Source organism: Rhipicephalus microplus, chromosome 2, assembly GCF_043290135.1.
Source record: "Rhipicephalus microplus isolate Deutch F79 chromosome 2, USDA_Rmic, whole genome shotgun sequence".
Taxonomy (NCBI): domain Eukaryota; kingdom Metazoa; phylum Arthropoda; class Arachnida; order Ixodida; family Ixodidae; genus Rhipicephalus; species Rhipicephalus microplus.
The window spans coordinates 278270659-278293515 of record NC_134701.1 but is presented as its reverse complement, the minus strand read 5'-3'; the positions used below and the strand labels follow the sequence as shown (position 1 = coordinate 278293515).

The 22857-nt window shown below is 44.2% G+C and overlaps 1 protein-coding gene across 4 annotated transcripts in view; it reads right to left on the bottom strand.

Moving 5' to 3' along the window:
• The window catches only part of LOC119179437 (uncharacterized), a 53136-nt gene that overhangs the window by 16532 nt on the left and 13747 nt on the right, over positions 1–22857 (bottom strand). For 2 of the 4 annotated variants that reach the window (XM_037430507.2, XM_037430515.2), the window contains 8 exons: positions 21038–21131; positions 19417–19633; positions 18091–18169; positions 17311–17480; positions 7872–8402; positions 6374–6531; positions 5156–5299; positions 3386–4026 (listed from right to left, as the gene is read on the bottom strand). In XM_037430507.2, coding sequence (XP_037286404.2) covers positions 3386–4026; positions 5156–5299; positions 6374–6531; positions 7872–8402; positions 17311–17480; positions 18091–18169; positions 19417–19633; positions 21038–21131 — 2034 coding nt within the window. The remainder of the gene's footprint in view (positions 1–3385; positions 4027–5155; positions 5300–6373; positions 6532–7871; positions 8403–17310; positions 17481–18090; positions 18170–19416; positions 19634–21037; positions 21132–22857) is intronic. The other 2 variants (XM_037430525.2, XM_075882088.1) reach the window with 2 other exon arrangements.

The following is a 22857-nucleotide window of genomic DNA, read 5'->3' as shown; positions in this document are numbered from 1 at the left end:
ATGCGTGGCAGTGGATAAACATCCTTGCGAGTGATCTTATTGAGCCGTCTGTAGTCCACACAGAACCGCACAGAACCGTCTTTCTTCGCAACAAGAACAACAGGAGACGTCCATGGACTGTCCGAGGGCCGAATAACGTCGCGTCGGAGCATATCGTCAACCTGATCATTAATTACTCGACGTTCAGCAGGCGACACGCGATATGGACGTTGCCGTAAAGGTGGATGGGCACCAGATTGATTGATTTGTGGGGTTTAACGTCCCAAAACCACCATATGATTATGAGAGACGCCGTAGTGGAGGGCTCCGGGAATTTCGACCACCTGGGGTTCTTTAACGTGCACCCAAATATGAGTACACGGGCCTACAACATTTCCGTCTCCATCGGAAATGCAGCCGCCACAGCCGGGATTTGATCCCGCGACCTGCGGGTCAGCAGCCGAGATGGGCACCAGTGCCGATGCGATGCGTAACAACGGACGTGCGACCGAGAGAACTTCGCCCGACATCGAAAGAAGAACGATATTCTTGCAACAGGTCCAGAAGTTGGGAACGATGTACGGCCGTAAGGTTGTCAGCGATGGAGGGGCCAAATACATCAGCAGATGACGAATCAGAAGTGGAAACAGCATTGATGGTACGCGATCTGGGACAGCGCGTGTCATCGGGTACGTCCAGGACTTGTGCCTCGTCGACTGGTTCCACTCTGCCGAGACATTCCCCTCGAAGCAAGGTAACAGTGTACGGGGACGGGTTGGTTACAAAAATAGCAGCGTTGCCCTGGTTGACCTGCACGGTCGCGAAAGATACTAGCAACCCTTTCCTGCTGCAAGAGCGGTCAGATGGCGAAACGAGTGCAATGGGGTCGGAGAGACCGGCGCAGCAGACAGACACAGCCGTCGTCGAGTTTGGAGGCACTGTTGTATCGTCTTTCGTTAGAATCTTGCTCAGTGTCGAGGGACTGCCTTCTGGCGTCAAATGCGAGAAGGGTGAGAGCTCAATTTCGGCGGCGGCACAATGGATGACGGCGTCATGGCGGGAGAGAAAGTCCCATCCCAAGATGACGTCATGAGAGAATGCCGGAATGATGATGAACTGGGCGACATACAGAACGTCTTGGATGACAACGCGAGCTGTGCACCCTGCTGTAGGATGAATACGATGCAAACTTGCAGTACGGAGGGACAACACAGAAATTGGCTTCGTCACTTTTCGAAGTAAGCAGCAGAGTTTTTCGTCCATAACTGATACGGCAGCTCCAGTGTCAATAAGAGCCGATGCACAAACGCCGTCCACAAGCACGTCAATGACATTCGAGGGACTGCTCTGAGGGCTTTCACATTGCCACAGCATCGCAGTCCTTGCCTCGGGGACTGCGACGACTAGTTTTCCCGCTCATGAGCAGCCGCACTTGGCCGCATGGGGGACAGGGAACGACGTCGTGGAGACGGCGATCTTGGAGATGGACCTGGGCGAGATCGAGGTGGCATAGACGGCGGTTCTTCGCGATAAGGACGGCTGAGTTGGCCAGCAACAGGTGAAGAAATTGGAGCCGGCTGTACGTGATGGCAATAACGGGCCACGTGACCGGCGTAACCACAGGCAAAGCAGATGGGCCGGTTGTCGGGTGTGCGCCATCTGTTCACCGGGGTAGGTCTCACCCATGTCGCAAGGGCCGATGGACGGAACGGTGGCTGCACGGTAGACTGAAGCTGAGGCTGAGGGGTTACGTCAACATACGTAGCGGGCATACCCGCTGCAAAGGATGGAGGTCGAGCGGCAGCTTCGGCGTCAGAGGGGCGGGTGCTGGAACAACTTGGGGCGGCCTGGCGACCACTTGCGCGTAACTCAGGGGCGCAGGAGCCGGAGGCTGTGGAGGGTGGTACGCAGGCATTACCTCCGCTATTTCCTGTTCAATCGCTCGACGGATGGGAGGAAGAAGGGTAGTAGGCGATTGTTGAACAGTCGGTTGGCGGGCAAAGGGCAGGAGCGAGAACTGACGCGCGATTTCCTCGCGGATGAAGGACTTTAGGTCTGCCATCAACGCCACTTGGTCACAACTGGCCTCCAAGCCAGCAAGCGTTGCAGCTCGTGGTGGGGAGCGTCTGGTCATCGAACGCTGCAGGCGGAGCTCCTCGTATCTCTGGCACAGTGTGATGACCTCAGCCACTGTGCCGGGGTTTTTGGCGAGCAGCATCATGAAGGCATCATCGTCAATGCCTTTCATGATGTTTCGGATCTTGTCAGACTCAGACATGGTGGGATTAGATTTGTTGCATAGGTCCAGGACGTCTTCAATATAGCTCGTGAATGACTCACCAGCCTCCTGAGCACGTTCACGTAAGCACTGCTCGGCTTGCAGCTTGCGAACAGCAGGGCGGCCGAAGACGTTGATGATTGCGGTTTTAAAATCGGAACAGGTGGCAAAATCGGACGCGTGGTTGTTGTACCACAAACTGGCAACACCCGTAAGGTAGAATACCAAGTTGGTCAGCTTGCCGTCCTCGTCCCATTTGTTGGGGACGCTCACGCGCTCGTAAATGGCGAGCCAGTCCTCCACGTCAGTGCCATCAGCGCCAGTGAAGAAGGGTGGATCGCGGATTCTGGGGACACCGGGACAAGGGAGTGGCATTGGAAGCGTTTGCTGAGGAGCGCCGTGGTACATAGTAGATGGCAGGGTACGTGATCGCAGCTCCAAAGGCATAGACGGGGATCGCAGCACTCTCCACCAAATTGTTAAGGCGTTTATTAGCCGGCAATGAGCGAGAATATACAATGGCGACAGTCACGGCCAAGCACGGGCTCTCAGCGCGAGCGGCGTCCTTGTTGGGTAGCCCCACTAGGAGGTACTCAAGAGTTCGACCCATTTCAGAGTTCGGAGGCTTCGCTACAATATACACATATATAATATATAATATATATATATATATATATATATATATATATATATATATATATATATATATATATTAATGTAAACGGCACTTTTTAGAGTAATCTAAACAATGCATTTGCTGAATTTCAATGAGAATCATGTACTCCTGCCGTGACTCTCTCCGTCAGCAAAAAATGATTATTAAAAAATTTTGTTTTCGCTTGCATTCGTTTTTTCCGGACTGCCCGATATGCCGGACGTTTTCGCTGTCCCTCAAGGGTCTGGGAAATCGGACGCCGATTGTATTAGGTGCATACAGCACAGCCTCATAAAACTAGTCTTGGCATGCTGGCAGGAGCCAAGCATAGCTTTCAACAGAAATCGAACCCCAGAGAAGTTCATAAAGGATAACAACACACAGACAAGTGTTGCTGGCAAAGTCCTCATTGTTTCTGAGATGGCCTAATGAGACAAGATGGCCGTTCGCATCTCAAAGAAGACATTGCTTACCTTGTGATGGCTGCTGGTGCATGTGCTCATCTGCCAGTACAGCTGGGAAAGGGCTTGGAAGCGTGGCTACTGGCATCTGAGACATAGCTGGTGGTTGCAGAGGTGGCTGCTGCGCTGCTGTCTGCAAGGCAGGTGGTTGCGTTGGAGGTTGCTGCAGTGGCTGTTGCATTGGTGGCTGCATTGGCGGCTGCATTGGTGGCTGCATTGGTTGCTGCATTGGCTGTTGAATTGGTTGCTGTAATGGTGGTGGTTGCTGCATAGACTGCGGCATTGGTTGCTGCATTGGCTGCTGCATTTGCTGTTGCATTGGCTGCTGCATTTGCTGTTGCATTGGCTGCTGAAGTGGCGGCTGCATAGGCTGCTGCATTGGTTGCGGCTGGCTGGCTCCAACCATGTAAACCGGTTGCCCTCGGGCAGCTGCCTCAGGCCCCACTAGGTGCGGCCCGGCAACCACCATGGGGGGTGGTGCAAGTGGAGGAGGAGGAGCTAAGTTTGATGACGCCAAAAGAGCCTGAGGGGGTGGTGGGGGTCCACCAAGTCTAGGCGGGCCCATCGGAGGGAGTCCTGGCTCCCCGGCAGTAAAATGTGGTCTGCATGGCGGGAACTGCGGCTGCAGGAAGCCTGGCCGAACTTCTCCGACACTGTAAAAGAACATGTGGGAGTTTACTTAAATATCTAATTAAGCACAAGAAATAATTACACCACCAAAGAAAACAATACCACACCACAGTTAATGTGTCCACAGCTGCTAAAAATAGGTATCATAACAAATAATTCGTTGCTGTAGCCACAGACACTTTTGGACACATGCACAACCACAAAAAGAAAAACAAAAGTGATGGTGATAAAAACAAAAGTAATAGTGTTACCTGCATAATTTATCTTTCGGAATTCATAAAGTTTCTAAAGATGCACTACTGCTAAAATGAAATCGGCCATCCAACAAGCTCATTAGTGACACCTCGTTAAATAGAGCTTTAGCACTGATATGTTACCGTACGGTCCGAGGAGTTCGCATAAATTTTATTGTATGAAAAGTTTTGTACAGTACACTGGGTGGTAACGACAATGCCGTGGCAGTGTTGGAAGTTATAGAAGCCCAAGTCAATATGAGCCAAACTCAGTGAACAATTAGTGCCTGTCAACAGGGTCTCCTAGAGCTGGGATAAAAAAAACAAATCGAAGCACCTAAATCAGATGCAGGAGGAACCACTGACTGCATCATTAAGCATGGCTTGCGATTTGCTTGTTTACCAGGAATCGAACTTTGTTGGTCGAGCAGGCAGTGCTACCCCGTGGCAGAGAATTTAACTAGGAAAGACAATGACAACTGCATCCACATTCTACTTTTCTCCCATTAAAAAGTTCGCAGTGATGCCATCACAATGCCATCTCTTTCATTTTGTAGATCAATCAGAATATGCACATAGAAGATCTTGCTATGATCCATTTTACTGCCATCTATGTTTACTGTGACCTGGGGATCACAGCCCTTAGAGTAAGTGATTGTAGGAAATCTAAAACATTAGAATATTCTGCAAGACCTGTAGGTTTGCTGTGATGATCATTATCACCACCGTTCTAACAGGCACCAAGCAATATATTCAGCTAAAATATTTTTGGCCATCGTGGTATGGTACAGTAGATTACAGAATTGGAATGCCATAGCGTAATTGTCAAGGCAACACTGCACAGCTGAAGCTTCAACCTTTTCTTTTTACTCTCTTATTATTTTGAACCACCGCATATAGCTCCCAAAGCACTGCCTACCCGACGTGATGAGGGTGCATCTGAGGTTGAGGAAAGTCCTCCCGGAAGTAAGAGGGGTACTCCTCGCCACCAAAGCCTGGCTGCTGATTGCCCCTTCTACCTGGGCCCACTCTTGGCATGCCACGACCCTCCATGAAATCATTCCTACACAAACAAGGCCACGCTCTTGCTAAAACTGCTTACAGCAACAGAAAAAGAGGCTGGCCACACAAACAGAACTTTCTCACTGAAAGGTCCACAAAGTACATCACACGACGCAGAGTCACATAATCACAGCAGCAGTGTTGGCAAAGCTTGTTGGGACAATAACATTGCGAGAGTAAAATCATTTACATAGCCACGTATCTCGTATTCTCAGTGAGTGACGCCACTAACAGTCGATACATGAGTAAACTTACCCTACCCTATGCCGAAGCGCCGAAGACTGTAATAAAAGCAGGACGATGCAGCAGGATGTTTTGTACATTTTACAATCCCGCAATATTATTAAGCGGTTACTGTGCTGAGTTATTCTAATAGTCACTTGGTTATTCAAACAAATTACTTGTTAACCCAACCAGGCTTCTAGGAGGCGAGCTTTCTGAAGACTATTCTGGAGAGGATAACCTGCCAACATGTTGATTGATTTGTGGGGTTTAACGTCCCAAAACCACCATATGATTATTATGAGAGACGCCGTAGTGGAGGGCTCCGGAAACTTCGACCACCTGTGGTTCTTTAACGTGCACCCAAATCTGAGCACACGGGCCTACGACATTTCCGCCTCCATACCTGCCAACATGTTCACCGTGCTGTTTGCTCCTGACTGGATACGACAAAAATGACATTAAATGTTTGGTGCGCACCTGAGATTTACTATAAGTCTCCGTGGAAGCCAACTTTAAATAAATTAAGGTAAAAAGAAATTCTTTTAGTTTCGCCTTCCCTGGCTTATAGCAGACATATTCCTGCTCAAGCATTACGAATAACCTGTCACAGCAGCAGTACACACTTAGACAAGCACAAATGAAAACAGAGGTACTGGTGTCACAACTTGCCTCTTTATGTCTGTGTTCGCACAAGCGTCTTAAGATGTAATGGTGCTGAAGAAAAAAAAACCGTCCAGCACACCCACCAATGTATCTTGAGCGAATAATAAAGCATGTTTTTTAATTCGCCAGCAAAGATCATGATCGGGAATAAAAGTGTCAATAATGCAGAATGCACGCGAACGCTCACCCAAAGTTGTTGTTCCAATCACCAGGTCCTGGGGGCCCTCGGGGCCAAGGTGGACGAATGTTTGGATCTTGTTGTGGCTGACCGAGGGGCGGCTGTTGCGGCCAATTATTACCGACACCTGCCCGTTCTTCAGACCCACTGCCATACCTAACCCAGCCCTGAAAAAGTACGAGCAAGCAATTCTCAGTAACGTGAATCTGCAAACGAAGGAGCCTGTCCAAAGTAAGCACAGCAGAGAACCACAGCCAGAAGCACATGCCAAATACTGATGCAAAAAGGGAGGGTAATGTCAGCTCAATACCATTAGCAAATAGTAGAAGACCACAGTCTGGAGGGGACCAAAAACAAATAAAGGAACAGGGAGTTTCATAATTATGAAAATATTACATAATTCTTCTTTGGAAACAGCAGCTACATGTACAATTTAGTGAAACCATTGAAGAGTCCTTGCTATGGGCTTCCACACACTCCCGTGGCCTTCTGTTCACAAGATGCAACAATCAAGTGTTCTTTGACAGCAACTCAATAAAGCAAGCACTCCCCAAGTAACACCCATAACATCCCACCTAAAGGATACTTACACACCGATGCGTCACTGTGGCTCCGCACTGGCAAAAGATCTAGAATATTTAATAGCCATGAGCAATCAACGGTGCATGTTTTTCAATTCCTTTTCCCGGTGTACGGCGTAACTTCACACACCACCTGTGTTCAGGAATTCAACCGCTCTGCTCGTGCAGCTTGCTTAGCCTAATATCGTGTGATAATAGGGGAAGGTTATCGTCAATCTGGCACTGGTATTGCTTGTATTTAGTGCTGAAATACTTCCAGAAGCTGTCTCTCCGATGTGTGCCTTCTTGGACTTTCAGAAGAGTTCACGTGACTAGCACCAAATATATCGACCCTAACAGGCTATAGTATTGCTCACACAGTGTCAAATACACCATCTTAACACCATGCGAGCAATACTGGAGCCCACAAGCACCGCTGACGCATCTAGCGTTGGCAGTGCAAGTCCTCATAAAAGTGCAAGTGCGCACGAAAGTTATCAATGAATAATGCCATACTAATAAAACATTCCTAAAAGTCAATCAATGGTGCCTAATAGCTACCTTCATTATCTTGCTTGACAGAGAGCAGACATAGTGCAAAGTTGCATAGACAGATCTGCAAAGAACTATAGGCATTTCTGCATATGTCAACTCCATGGTAAGAGTTCTCTTCAACTCTGTGCAAGGTAAGCGCATGCTTGTTGCATAATGCTTGACTGGTGTGTGTTATCACTATGGCAACTATCTTGCTGCAGCAGGGCAGCGTATTATAACCAGGAACCACACATGCACCATGTTGCAGCCCACACAAAGATGCATTTAATTTCAGTACATGGCAGCCCAGTGACGGCCACATTGACTGTGGGTTCCAAAAGCCAGCATGTTGGAACCACGCCTTCATCCTGTACCAAGCAACACAACAGTGGGTGAAGGAGCAGATGACTTACACCGCTCTCTTTGTTTTGCTGAAAACCGCCTTCGGGCGGCTGCTGTGGCCGTGACTGCCCCCAACCACCCTGCCCTGCCTGTTGTGGACTATTCCACGTGCCACTCTCATCCACGTCGCCACGTTTCCTCAGGTCAACATCTTTTGCTGCTTCGGAGCTAGGTAGTCTCATATCGACATCCATACTCTTTTCACTCTCTGTCACAGGAAGCTTTACTTCCGGTGGAAGGGTGCGCAAATCCGAGTCTGTGTCGGCCAGTTTTTCCGGATGAAGGTTGAGGGCGCGAAGTACATGCTCCGGTGGTCGCTTCTCGATGTCCACGGTTGGAGGTTGTGGCTCTAGCCTGATCACATGCACCTCACCATCAGCTGTTTTGATCGCAATAGGACTGTTGTCAAACTGCGCACTGTAGGGCACCCCGTCCAGGAATATTTCACGCAATGGAGCTCCAAACTTGATTGTACGCTTCTTTCCAGTTCGTTTCGAAACAAATTCATGTGCCGTGCCATCAAATGGCAAAGACACAGGTTCCTGGCGAGAAAAAGAAAAAATGTTGAAGTAAGTGCACGTAAATCAAGCCATGCTCCAAAATCAAGCCAATTATTTCAACACATTCAAAACATATCAAATTAGCAACAACAGGTTTATGTTGCCATGATTGAGTGGCTTGGTCCCTACTTTAAGCACTGATGCAAGTCACTTCAGTATAAAAAGTGCCACCCATTTTCTCAAGTGTCAGCGATGATTTCAACTATTCACAACAGCGCATAGGGCAAAGTGGCATACAACAGAACCTCAGTACTTTCATTACCTCAATATTACGATTCTGAGACAACACTAGTTGAAAACCTCATGTGATGTGGAAACCCTTAATTTTGAATTCAGTTAAATTGCAGCTTTGTTCTATGTTTCCCCTGTTATTTCAGCATGCGCTTTTAATCACTACAAAAAAAAAAAAAAAGATTGGTTCTAGTTCTGCTACGGTGAGGGCAGTCGCAATGTAATACCAGATCATGCTGCACGATGAAAATCGAAGCTCTGGCCTATGTGAGTGTGTACTGAAATAGTAGAGCAAGGTCACACATGCATTTAAACAACCTAAAATGAAAGAAGAATTGCTAATACGTTTCACCAGTGGAAAAAGATTGTAGCAGGTCTCTCGCATTTGCTGTAATCTATACTGATTAAGGAGGCAACTGGTGCGAGCAATATTACATTTTAACACGAATGTGTTTTATGCTGGGGCCCGCTAAGACTTCAGTGACGCATTTCGGTGATGGAAGTAACATCGAAAAAATACACGCGGTCGGAAGACAACGGAAAAAAGTTCTATCAACGGAAGTTGAACCCAGTACCCCTCAATTTACCACCAAAGATGGCAGGCATGCTATCCACTGCCACATTGTCACACCTTCTATAGGTTTAACAAATGCACCTTTCATATCTAAAATTGTCCTCTCACAGTTCTTTAGGTAAAGTGAAGTAATGCTTCATGACTGTGCAATCCCCAATTAGTTCCCTCATTGTGTCATTTCTACCAGCCTTTCCAATCGGCCTGTTTCCAATGACAAAAGTGTAATTTAGTCGACCCCTCAACACACCGCCAGGTGGCAACCTAATCCGAAGGGTCGGAGGCCTCACTCATATCTTCCATCCATAGCGGAAATAGCACTGCAACACGCACCAACTGATTCGCCTGGCTTTGCGTTCCCCACATAAGCTAGCCCCATGAAAAATACAACTGGCCAATGGGGAAGACAAAGACATGTGTAGCGTTTCCCTCTAGTCTGGCATTAGTGTTCAATAGCACAAATATGATGCGAGCAGGTGACCTCAGCCCATATTCGACGTCCAATCATTTGCCTTTCTGGCTGTCATGCTGCTTTCTAAGACTCCACTTTTACCGTTATAAGTACTAAAGCTGCCAAAAGCGCCACAACCACAAGGGTTGGTCAATCATTAATCATGGACGTTAGTCATCGGAATGGAGGTGCGTCACAAGCTTCCACATGGATGCGTTCTCATTAAACGGTTCTATGGCTGCCAAACATCAGCAGAAATTTTACGAGCTCTCTTATATCAATATATATACAGCAAACATTACCACTTCTGTAAGGACATGTTTTACCTCCGTGCTATCTACTTTTTTTTTCCCCAAACATATGTGCCATTACTTTTTTATATGAAATTATTTCAGAAGCTTCATGCCAATTGGCTTAGCAGTAAAACGCGTGTGACCGTTTGTGTTTTGCAGCTTTGAGAAAAAGAATGTGCCTGTGAAGCAAGATGGTAAGCAAGAAAGATCCCAACAACACCATGGAACATGGGGCCTCTGGAGTCGGCCAACTTTTCTCAGTGAAGAACAGATTACCCAAGAAGGAGGACAAAGAAAGACTGACTTCAATAAAGAAATTATGCACCAGAAGGCACACACTTGTCGAAGTGACGATATTTCAGCACTTCGAAGTCTCAACTTTATTCTCTCTCTGTCCTCCCCTTCCCGTCCTCCTCCCCTTCCTCCACCATTTAGCCCGGAGGACAGACTCTGTGTGGCCTGTGGAATGGAAGCGTAATCTCCGTGGTGCGATTTCACCCAACTGCATTGATTGTAGCGATATGGAAACACTGCCCACTTCTTGTGTGAGTGTCCTGCTCTCGGTGATGCATGCAAATGGCTGGCTCATCATGTCTTATCGAACTGTCACGTGTGACACTGCCAGATGTCACACCTGCAGGACCATCGCCACTTCGCCCTTGCCGCCCTACTTGGCTTCCTTAAGGACGTCAGCTTGACTGAGCGATTTTTATAAGCCGCTCGCCCCAGTAAGTCGGACGTTTCTCCTCTTCCCATCACGCTAGTTCTTTTTTCCCCTCCCTTTTCTTTCCTCCTTGACTTGCCTCCCCCCTCCCTTCTATTAATTCATTCCTCCCTCTCTCTCCACTCATGTCTTTTCCCGTTTTTCTTTAATTTCTTTTCTTCACTCTCAATGTCCCTTCAATCCCTGTTCCCCGGCAAGCGTATTGGTTAAGGTGCCCTCAGTTGAGAGACAGCTACCACCGTGCACCCCACACCCCATTTTTTTACTTTTATGTCTTTTCCTAAGGAATCATCCCCCCCCCCCTCCCCAATTTTCAAGATAGGCTAAGATTCACACAATTTTTTTAGTTCAAACAAATATTCCCTTATTTTAACAAAGTAACATTGTAATTACATTTAAACAACAAAAAATACCCCAATTATGTGAAGTGAGGTAAGCTCATATGTAGTAGCGATTAGAGGCTACGAAGTAGTATTCTTAATTGTATGAATACAGCCGGTATATTTCAGTATTCAAAGTGGCATTTTACCATTACCTTTTAAATAATACTAAGGTCTAAAAGTTAAGACATCATAAATGAACATGATGAATCCGATGATAATGACAGTGGATTGGGGACACATTCGCTTCAGCGATGCTGGAGCTTAAAACCCAAATTTTTTCATTCTTAAGCTTCGAGAGCGCAGTAAATGCTCAAGCAGCATGTATCTTGGCAATTCACTAAAGAATTAAAAATTATCCTTTGCTTTTCCAACTGATGTTCCTTCAGTGTTTTCTCGCGGGTGCAAATTATTCGAAAAATATTTGGTAATCCTGTTATGTGCTACGAAATCAAATAATACGGTATTTGTTATTTGAAATTTTCTTATACTCGCACACCCCTACCTAATGGCAATTCTTACTTGAACCTAAGTTTTCATTTATTTATTTTATTTGCATCTTTCTAGAGCTTCACTCACAGACAACATTGACTTTTCACTTACACCCAACAATGACAACAACACTGACACCAGAATTCCTGTTAAACAAGCTCTTTGATGCGATCTCATTAAAATACTGAGCACATATGGAAAGTTAGAGAACTCGCCATTGTTTCCACATCACATAAGGAAGCTTGGGCAGTAAATGAAGAAGTTTCCCCACATAAAAAATAAATTTTCTAAATTTTCTGCTGCTCTTCCTTCTTCAATGTTTTACAGACTTAAAATTAATGAGGTTATACTGTAGCTCTAGTCTGTTCCAGTGTAAATGACATTGCATATAAGGCTGCCTTTGTTCTGCTGTTTTTACTCTATCCAAAAAAAAAGACAGAGCAATTTTTTTAAGAGGTAGGGGAAGGGGGCTTGCACTGACACATCACCACAACTAGTAGTCAGAGAACTTCAACATGCAAAATGTGTGCTACATGCATGTGCAACGTGTACAAAATAACAGCTGCTAAATGGTTATAAAAAAAAGATCCTGGCTATAACCTCCTGCAGCAGAACCTAATGACGATAACCTTTCCCTTTTTTGAGAGAAAATGCAGCTTGAAAGCCCACGGCAAGCTGTATAGCCCCAAATTAGACAAACGGGCCAAAACATGAATCCAAAAGCAGAAACAATAATGCCCATTTTATATATTATGTAACCGTTTCAAAATGTAAGTGCTGAAACTTTACATACAAGTTACACAATCTCGCTGCTTGCATTTCGAGCTATGTTCCTAATATGAAAAAAAAAAAGCAAAATGCTGACAGCCGTCCGTTTTCAGGTGACTTGTGACATTACAGCAGTCAGGCACAATTTTTAATATACGCACTATGATCGCATAGCAGAGAACACTTCACAGACCAGCACACATCCTGGAAGCATTTAGCACATGTGCCCTATGCTTTTCCTAAAATGTTAGCAAAATTGCTTCAGCAAGCTAAATAATAAATAAAAGTAGAATGCCAATCTTTGTTCTTGCATTGAGGAAAAAAAGCAGTTACAACCGGGTTTTTTCTTTAATGTAAAATGTGCATTGCGATATATCAATTCTTTTCATAAAATATTTGAATAAACAAGCAAATTTAGTCTGATTGCAAGCACAAGCAGGTGGAAATGCTTGCAGTGGTGTGCAGCAAAGCAGCATGCATGTGCCAGGTGAGAGGCTGTGAATGGTGTAAACGCTGAAAGAAGTGTATTAACTGGCCATTTCACTAAATTAAACAATCTAATGACAGCAGCAACAACATCGCAAGACATGGAGCTCCTTCTTTTAGGGAATGGCAACAACACACAGAAGGCATGAATCAGACCATTCAGTTCTACAAATTTAAAAAGTGATTTTGCCGCTCTAGTCAGATTGCTCTCATACTGTTCCTTTCGTTAAGTCTGTCCAGAAAACTAGACACTCTGTCATAAGCACAAAAAAATGTGCTAATTATTTATCTGTCAAGGCTACATTTTAGGCGTTTAACGTGCTCTTTTGTGGCCGGCAACCAGCAACAAAATTTATTGCTGAATATTGACAACTAGAGCACTATTGAACATGCGAGATTAACTACAACAACTAGCACTTTCTGCTTCAGACTGGCTTAAAGCGCAAAGCTTCTATTAGATGTCCATACAACAGCTTCCAGTTGATAAGCCCTTCCTTAACTTCAAACATTCTTTTCAGTGAAGCAGCTTTTGGATGTGAGCATACAGATGCTCAACACGCGAACACCAACATGGTCTTGTGAATGCTGTTTTAACTATCATGCATCAATAGCTTCAAAGTGAGCTGCTGCCCGCAAGCAGCCGAGTCCTGTCATTCCTAATTTTATCCCTTCAGAAAAAAAAACATCAGTACAGACCAATGTATAATTACAGAATGCTAACAATGTGGCCAGAAAATTTCTATGAGAACTACCATTCTTCCAATTTTTATTTTGCTAAGATCTCTCTAAAAAGCACTAACTCTTTATCTTTAGACATTACTGCGTAATGCAGGTTGCTATCTGTTATACAAGCACATAGCGTCATGGATGAATAGCTTTTAGCAATTAGAGAAAGCTGCCAAAGTAAAAAAGGAAAACAGAAACCCCTACATGTCCTGGAAATTTCATCATGTTCACTTGACACAACACACCAGTCGCAACGCAGTAATCTACAGTACTTAAAACTTCGTTGATGGCAACCTTTTGAGCAACGATATTGAAAGCTGAGACTTGAACCTTGTTTGCTCTCCTATATTCAAGACCTCTTATGCTGACAGCTCAAAGCTTTTTCCTTCAGCGGATTTCAAAATAAGGGGTGGCACATACAACAGACGAAACCTCAGCGAAGCTGCAAGGCATGGCAATAGTCTGATTTTGTCAGTGCTGCTTTGGCACCTACATAGACAATGGGTCCACTCGGTGGTAAACAATTAGGCTAGCGCAAGTTTGAGCACACCACTTTGACATTGCAGTGTGCTGCAGTCTGTCGCAGGCAGTGACTAACCAGCAAAAACTCCGGAAATAAACAATCTTCATCAAGGGTCAGTTCTGGCAAGCAGTTGTGCCACTCTTCTTTTAGTTTCCACACCAAAAATTGCAACTTTTATGAGCTTTTAGGATGAATTGACTGGTTTTCTTTTTCAACCATGAAATTTTACATGTAGGCTGCCCCATATCTATATGCCATTTGAGTTTAGGTGTTTCTACACAGCCAAGAAGCTTTTCTTCAAATCGAATTTAGCTCACATGGCAATTCCTCTCACTTGGCACAGATAATCACCGTTACTGAAAAGCACTGCAACGCTCAAGATCAAGCAGGTCTGTGCTAAACACTTACCACGATGCAAAAAAAGAGAACACAACACAGCGCAAGAGGAAATTGCCTTGGCCATGCACACAGGAGGAAAAGGGGGTGTAACAAGCACACAGGCACAGCTTTCTGTCTTCCATCTAGAAATAGCCCAAAAGCCACAGCCACCACCCAAGGCCGGTCAGACACCAGTTCCACAACCACGCTCTCTTCAATCCAGCAGCAAATGATTCCATGCAGACTCACGCATTTATACTTTACTTTTACGTATATAAGGCGGAAGTTAGGGGATTATGTTATGCTTCAATAGATGTAAAATTTGTGAACACAAGGGGGGGGGGGGTTCACTGTAGCCAGATTTTTACAAGAAAACTTCTCTTAACAAATTGGCTGACTGGGCTAGTTGGTTCATGCATACTCGAGGTTGACAGCGCGAAAAGAGACACATCTTTGCATCTGTCATTTTTTTCACAGTTTTTTCTGTTCACTCGGGTATATGTAATTAATAGCCTTCTTGTCAATAAAACTTCAGTTGGAAGTCAGCGCTTGTCCCGTTTTTTTTTCTGGTCTGCCGTGTGTTTTTTCGTGCTGTTAAGACTTGTCTTCTTCAAAGATGCAACTGCCTTTCGTATGAAACATGTACACACACGCACACACAGACACACACACACACACGCACGCACGCTACTGATAACAGTTGCACCCAGAAAGAAAACAAATCCGCTTGTAGTAATGCCGCCTGCAGCAACACACCGTGTTCACAAATTTTTCATCTCTTTACTGTTGCGTGTATTATAACCAAGCCCTGTATATGGCACGCACTCACTAAAGAGGCCCTGAACCAACCCTCAGGCATTGTGAGAAAATATATTCCATAGGGAAAAGACTGAAATGTAAAGAGCTCAGCCAAGTTTTTCAGTTGTGCACAGCGCATTAAACTCGCAAAAATTGCAGCACAAAGTTTAAACCCACTTCCTTCACACATACTCCTTAAAGGGACACTAAAGGCAACTATTAGGTCTTTGTTGATTGTTGAAATAGCGGTCCGTAAACTTCGTAGTGTTACTATTGTGCCAAAGAAGGGCTTATTTTAAAATAAAATCACGTTTCAGTGGTCCGCATCAGGTTAGCGCACTTGAAGTTACCTGCCTCAAGAAGCGGACCACCTCAAATCACTGTTGCCGTGCATAACATTGCCCTGCTTTACTGCGCCGCTGCCGACACTAGTAGCAGTAGAATGAAAGCAGCGAGAGCCACAGCAGCAACAACGTCCATTGATCAATTTCCTGCCATTGGCTCCGACATGGTAAACGTGTTAGTACACCTTTCAATTCATTAGTTGAAAGGTGTACATCAGCGAACATGCACGCTTACTTTTCCTCCACAATCTCAGTGTGCCATCTCAGTCTCGTGCAGTCATGCATGACACGATCACAGCTAACATATCAGTGATGCAATTTGCATCAGTAATTCAAACTACCAAAGCATCAGTAATTCAAACTACCAAAGCACTGCAATTAATATGCATTGAAGAAGGAATGACATCATAGTGCATGGTAGTTTAAGGAACTTCTACAGTGGCATTTCGATTAGTGTTCCTTAGCTGGTAGTGCCCATATCACATACAAGTTTAAACATGACTATTACTGCATGCTATCATTTAGTTAATAGTTGTGCCGCATTCCAAGCAGGCACATATTAACGAGGTTTCACCGTGCCACTTAAGCCCAGTTTTATCCACAATTCTGCAAGGTCATAGTATTCCCCGAGATACAGTGTTCACCTATGTGGCACGGCGCGAAAAAGCTAGGACACAAAAAGAAACAGACGGGGCCAAGCACTGGTGGTCATTCGGGATAGCCATTTTGCCTCTTTTCCATCAATAAAACCTTAAGGCCCAACTGCATGCACACAATTTTCAAGCGACAGCTACAAGCAACAGCAACAAACTAGCTTCGTCGTGCTGTCGCGTCCCGCAGCAGCCACCACAAGTCGGCGAGAAAGGGTCATTGTTGCTACATTGCAAACTATCCCGTGCATGTCTATAAATTGCGACAATAAGTTTAAGAGTAGGTCAATGACAAGATGCGAAATTTATTACTTACTTGTGTGGCATAAGGAAGCCATAAAAGTGTTTCACAAGCTTATTTTTTTGCGATCATTAGTTAAACTGCGACAGGGTGCCCAGAAGCGTACACTACGACAGCTACAACGCACTTTGCATGACAATTCGATATTGCAGCAAACTATTGCAATCGCAGCAAGCCACCACTGAAACATCAAACCAAACTGTTGATAACAAGACTTAGTACAAAATATGGCCACTCACTCTCACACGAGGTGCAACTATAACGGAGGTAGTCTGTATCTTGCATTTCTTGAAGTACACATTGATAACAAGCACCAAGAGAGAATTGCTACCGGAGCGGATATCAGAGGTGCCACTATGTTGCCGGACATTGTCACGCTCACTTCTGAGTGACAGGCGATCTAATTTAGTTTCCCAGAAACGTGCAACCCGACAAGCAACTGCTACAGATAAGCCTGCGCGATATCAAATTCTGTCGGTCCTCGCTCGAAAATCGCGTGCATGTGTTGGGCTTTACCAATAAGCTTGAACTCATAACCTTTTAAAATACATTGTTCTCTTATTATACATCAGTAATTGCAAAATGTACCATAGTAACGATTCTTAAGTGCTACTTTCTAAAAGCAAAAATGTAAAAAAAGCTCTATGCTGATTGTACTTTAGTAATAAGCCAAAAGTAACACAAGTGTAACACACGCTACAACTGCTACAACATGCTATTCATTAGAGTATGTCCTAAACACCATGAAATTCCAAGGAAAGAATGTGTGCTCACCATGTCATCAATAAAGACACGCTTTGGCGGTCCCTTGAACATGATCTGTCTTGTCTCACTGCCATCCATGAGCACCACAGCGACATCATCCACAAACTGAACTTTGCGCATCTTAGTGTCAACCCTAATAGTCCCAAAACCTGGAGCAGGCTCGGACAGAGGGGGCATCGCTGAAATTAGATAAGAAACAAGCTTTTCTTGAACTCACAAACAACAAGTTATCAGCTTCATAAAGTACACCATTCAATAATTTGACTTCGGGTGCAACGCGCTCAAATGATAATCCTGCTACAAAAGAAAATAAATGGGTGAAGACGCGGTGAAATGACTGAATTTGTCAGTCTGACAGGGGTATTGTTGTTGCAAACTTCAGTAATAAACTGCACAAAGGTGATTTTGTCCCTAATGTCACTAGAGCAATCTTTGCCACTTTCTGCAAAACATCCCAATTTTCTAAATGTTAAAATCTCTAATGACAACGGTCATTCGGACTGGCCATTTTACCTTTCTACTGAATGCAAGACCTTTAGACCTTTTAGGCTTGTGTGCTAGATGCTTAATAAAAAAAACGACTCTTGCATTTCACAAGTTTAGTGGTGGTCCAGCCAGATTAAAATATGGAGCAGTTTCACTGTGAACATTCACAGAAAAAGTTTGTAGATATCCCCTAGTGCAATAGAACTAGCTCAACACAGCTGTGAATTGCATACTGAATGAACCAAGAGGCTTCAGAACTATGTTGTCGATGCTTGTGATATTCACCAAAACAATTAGTCATACCTTTGTTCACACCTCCGAATGAAAGTTGGTTCCAGGGTGGGAACCCTGGTCCTGGAGGTCCTCCTTGCCAATTAAGAGGCTGCACAAAACATGGAGCTCACGTCAATCTTCAATCAATCAAACAATCAATCAACAGAGCAAGGTCATGATTGCTTCCGAGGTCTCGAGCAACATCAAATGAGCAATCAAATTCCGCAGCAATGGTGCAGATAAAGTTTGCAAGTGCCACAACAATAACTGAGCACAACTGCTATAACTAATGAAGAATCGATGAACACAGTGAACAGTTCTTGCTACCTACAAAAATCTCTGCATAATAACAGGCCGGCCTGCAACTGATATCTAAGTCACAGAGGAAGAAGCATCTGAGAATGTTGCAACACTTCCAGGTTGCAACATGCACGAACAGATAAGTGAGGATAAAATGTCTGTGGCGATGGCACAGGGGTTACGGTGCTCAGCCACTGACATAAAGGTCCTGGGTTCTATCCTGCCAACGGCAGTTCCACTTCGATGCCGGGGAAATGCTAGAGGCCTGTGTGCTGGGCGATTTTGGTCCATGTAAAAAAACACAGGACGATTCAAAATTATGGGGCCCTCCACTATGGCATCCCTAATTGTTATATGATTATATCAAGGTTTTAGGACCTAAAACTTGAGATATTACTATTATTATTGAGGACAAAAGGTAGGTTTTGCCACAACGTAAGCACTGACTAGGTAATGGTTAACAAAATTGCAAGTTGTCCATGTTTCTTATTACTCTCAGTGGGAGTCACGCCTATCGATTCATCCAGTTCACCAGCTGCCATTCGAGCTAGGTCTGGATGCCAACAGCAGCACTATTTCTTTGTTGTGTCAAGTACACCAATGAAACAAAAAGAAGATTATGATGTGGCAGCCAATGTGACTTCAAAAAGACTAAAGATGCTACATTCTCTTCCTAAAAACACATTCCGAAGACAACCAAACAAATAGAGCAGACAAGTAGGCCAGGGTGAATAGAGAGAGTGTGAGTAGTTATCTTCAACTGTGGTGTACTAATTGGGATGTAAATCGAAAGAAATTTATGCAGACGGACAAATCTTTCTTTTCATTGATGGGAGGGGGTGACTTTCTGTCCACTTCAATTAATTTCCATTTAAGTGCCAATTAGTACAATATTAACATCCTGTTCTGACAACAATTAACGACCTTTATGCTTTTCCTGGCCCAACTGTCTGCGTCTGACGTATAAACGAGCCTCTTAAAAAAATTCCCCTACTCCCGTGGAGCGAGTGGTCCGTTGTGTGCAGATGCACCCGTGGAGTAAAGAACAGCACTGACCACGATGGGCGACTGTGGCTGCGACTTGCGAAACTGGGAGATTTTCTCCAGCTCGGCTTTCAGCTCCCTATGCAAGTCGGGGTTGAGGCGTCCTGCCCGCATCTGCTCATCCGTTTGCTGCAGGAACATGTCAGGATCGGCCAGCATCTCGTACATCTGCTGCTGTTGCTGAAGGCTCATGTCACTGTTACCCGACTGGCCCACGTGACTTCGAAACCTGAAACAACCAGTGCTGACACTCTTAGCACTGCATGTACCTGGCTACTTCAGACCCCCATAGATGATGCCGCCAAGACTCGAGGTCTGGCCGTCGCCTGAGAAAGGAGGGCTCTGGTAGGGCTACTCTCCCAGTCCCCACATTCCTTGACCCCAGCAAGGACAAAAATAAAGTTCAATCTCTCTCTTCACACCTCAAATCACTCACAGACTATACGGCATATCCTACAGCTAAGTTCAAGCGACCACAGATGAGACAGCGAGGTTAAAATTGAGGTTTTCCCAGGATTATCATACACATAAATGCAAAAATTGCAAATTTGGCCAATAGCTTTACATTGCATCAAGGATCAAAACATTATATTTGCACATGGCATCTTGTTACAGTGTGTGAGCATTACCAATGTATACATTTATGCCACGGTCAAAATAATTGATCACCGTAAAATCCTGAGCAAGTGCCCCTCACTTCTTCGGCAGATTTGAAATATGTGCCTCTTTTTCCCTCCTACCATTTGCATTGCTTTATTGCTTAATTCTCTGTTTTTATTTGTCCAACGAGGGCAAATAAAAACACTGAATAAATGCATATTTATTAACAGATTGTAACAGCAGCACAGGTGTGCATACTTTAGTTTTAGCAGAAAATCTGCCCATCTTGAATTTTGATCCATGACTATCAAGGGCCCCCCTCCAAATGTCGGATTATCCTTCACCTCGAGAGAATGAATGGGGGGGGGGGGGGGGGGCTCAGGATTTCACATTAGTCGAAAGTACACTTACATTCGCATCTTGGCTCGCACTTAAAATTTGTTACTATTATGCATTGCCACCAAGGCCCAATGTCAAAGCTTCATAAATTTATTTAATTTACTCTCAAGTATGGATAACATCCAAGAGGTTCAGACTTACATGTAGGAGTCCTCATATATTAACATACTTCCTTAAACTGGGGTCAATTACCAAAAAATAATGATGCCTATCAGAAGCAGTGTTAATTACATCAGGGCAGTAGAAGACTAGAGGTAAGTCCAAAACTATGCTTTTATATCTTATTATCTAAATGATAGCAGAACATGTGGCTTTAACACAGATAGGTCCAAACAAACCCATTGTCAAGAATGTTTTGTAAATTTAACATACAAATGCTGTTATCAGTGCTTTCCTTAAAAAACAGGGTGCTCTTACCTCCTAGAAACTATTAAAAAACACTGATGCTGTGCACAGGGCCTTTTGATAAAACTAAAACTAAACTGACAGTACCAAATTAGCACAGAACCTGGCACATTCATAGCTGTGTTTTAATTCAGTGCCTTCATCATTTTTTAAATAAAGAGGCGAGAAATATGCACAATAGCCTTTTGAAAGAAGCAGATTTTCGTAGCAAATGATTCTTGGCTCTTACCTTGGGTCAGTCATGAGTTTCCGGAGCACAGGTCTGCCAAAACGGTCAACAGAAGGTTGCATGGGTCCCGGGTAGCCACCTCTCCCCATGGAATCTACAACAATACATAAGGCAACAGCACCGGTCAGGGCTGAACAAGTAAAAGCACTGACATCGACGTTCTAAAGCGTTCCCTCTGCTCAGCACAATACTCCAGAAAACAAAGATGGCGAAGGTACGAAATGAAGTGACAAGCCATGAAAGTGAGCACGTGTCTCTGAAGCGGCTTTCGCTCATAGTTGGCAAAGCTAAAGACGGTCCTCGTGATGGAACAAATTTTAAAGTTCTTCAAGAAGCCAATATCAAAGGTGAAAGTAAAAAATAAGAGACAGCAATTATTTGAAAAATCCAGAAGCAAACACAAGATGAAGTTCAGCAACAATGACTCTTCAGGCATGCTATGAAATGGATTAAACAGATATTTGTAGAAGAATTTACAAGCAGGTGTAAGCGAAACCTTTGGTTACATCTGATCTACTACTAGTAAATACGATAGACTCTCAGTAAACGCAACCTGAAGGGACCAGAAAAATATGTTCCATTTAACAGGAATTTCGTCAACTGAGAGATGAACAAGGGTGTAGAATACAAGCCGAGAACCAAACATAGCAGAGGCATTTGTTTTGTTTAAGCGGTAGGTCCGCTTAACAGATTTCTGTTTATTGAGAGTCTACTGTACTGAATCAAGAGTTCTGCCCATTCTGCAGTAAAAGGTTCAACTTACATTTTAAGCATGTGGCTTCAAATAAAACTAAACCAGAAACAAAAGAGAACAGTACGACAAGGATTTAGTGCAACAGGCAAGGTATGCTCCAACATTTTGAACCTCCATGCTAAAACGATGTTGCACTTGCATCAAAGAACCGTTACAAAAACTTGGAAAATGCTCGAGCTTCACCTTGAAAAGTAGCATGCACCAGCGTAATCAGGCCCTGTATCAATCATCTTTATCTGCGCAACAGGGAGAGGAACGTATTTGTGCCTAAAAGTGGCCATTTGAAACCATCCTAGAACGCCTACAGGGCGTACAGTTGCTAAGAGCCCACTCACCATCATGGATCCGTAAGGTGCCACACACATCTGCAAAGCTGCACACTTTGTATCGAATGGGCAGCTTTGATCTACCCACACATCGCACAATGCACTTGTTTTGATGCTTGGTGCGATTCTACAATCCTGCCACACAATATTAAATGCGTATGACATTTTTATAGCGCTTTTTCACAAAGTATTTTTAAGCAATGATGAGGCCTTGTGATAGAGCATCTATCTCTTTGCCATGCAGAAAGCCTGGGTACAATTCTCACAGGAACTGAAAATTATTATTATTTACTTTATTTGCCCATTTTTCTATTTTTCACTCGCGACACGGGTGCAAACACCAGAATTTCTGCGAAACAAGTTTTTTAACACTATCGCACTGTTATGACTAGCTTAATTTTATCAAGGTTTCCATCCTCGAGTTTCACAAACCATATAGCACACACCTGAAGCCTTACAGTTCTGCTTCAGTCAGCGCACATAGGTGAAGATATAAACAATCTTGTTCCACAGAAAAATAATCACCATGATTGTTTTATTCTTTATTCAAAGGTTACCCCACATTGCCCAAAGGCGTTACAGCAGGGGGGTTACAAAAACGACATAAAAAATTCTTCATTCTAACAGCACACTTGCATGGCAGACAATTCATTCCACTCTTTAACAGACAATGAAAATGTTCATTGTCATGCAATGTTCTTGCATGACAATGAAAAAAAATAACAAATGTCGTCAAAAGC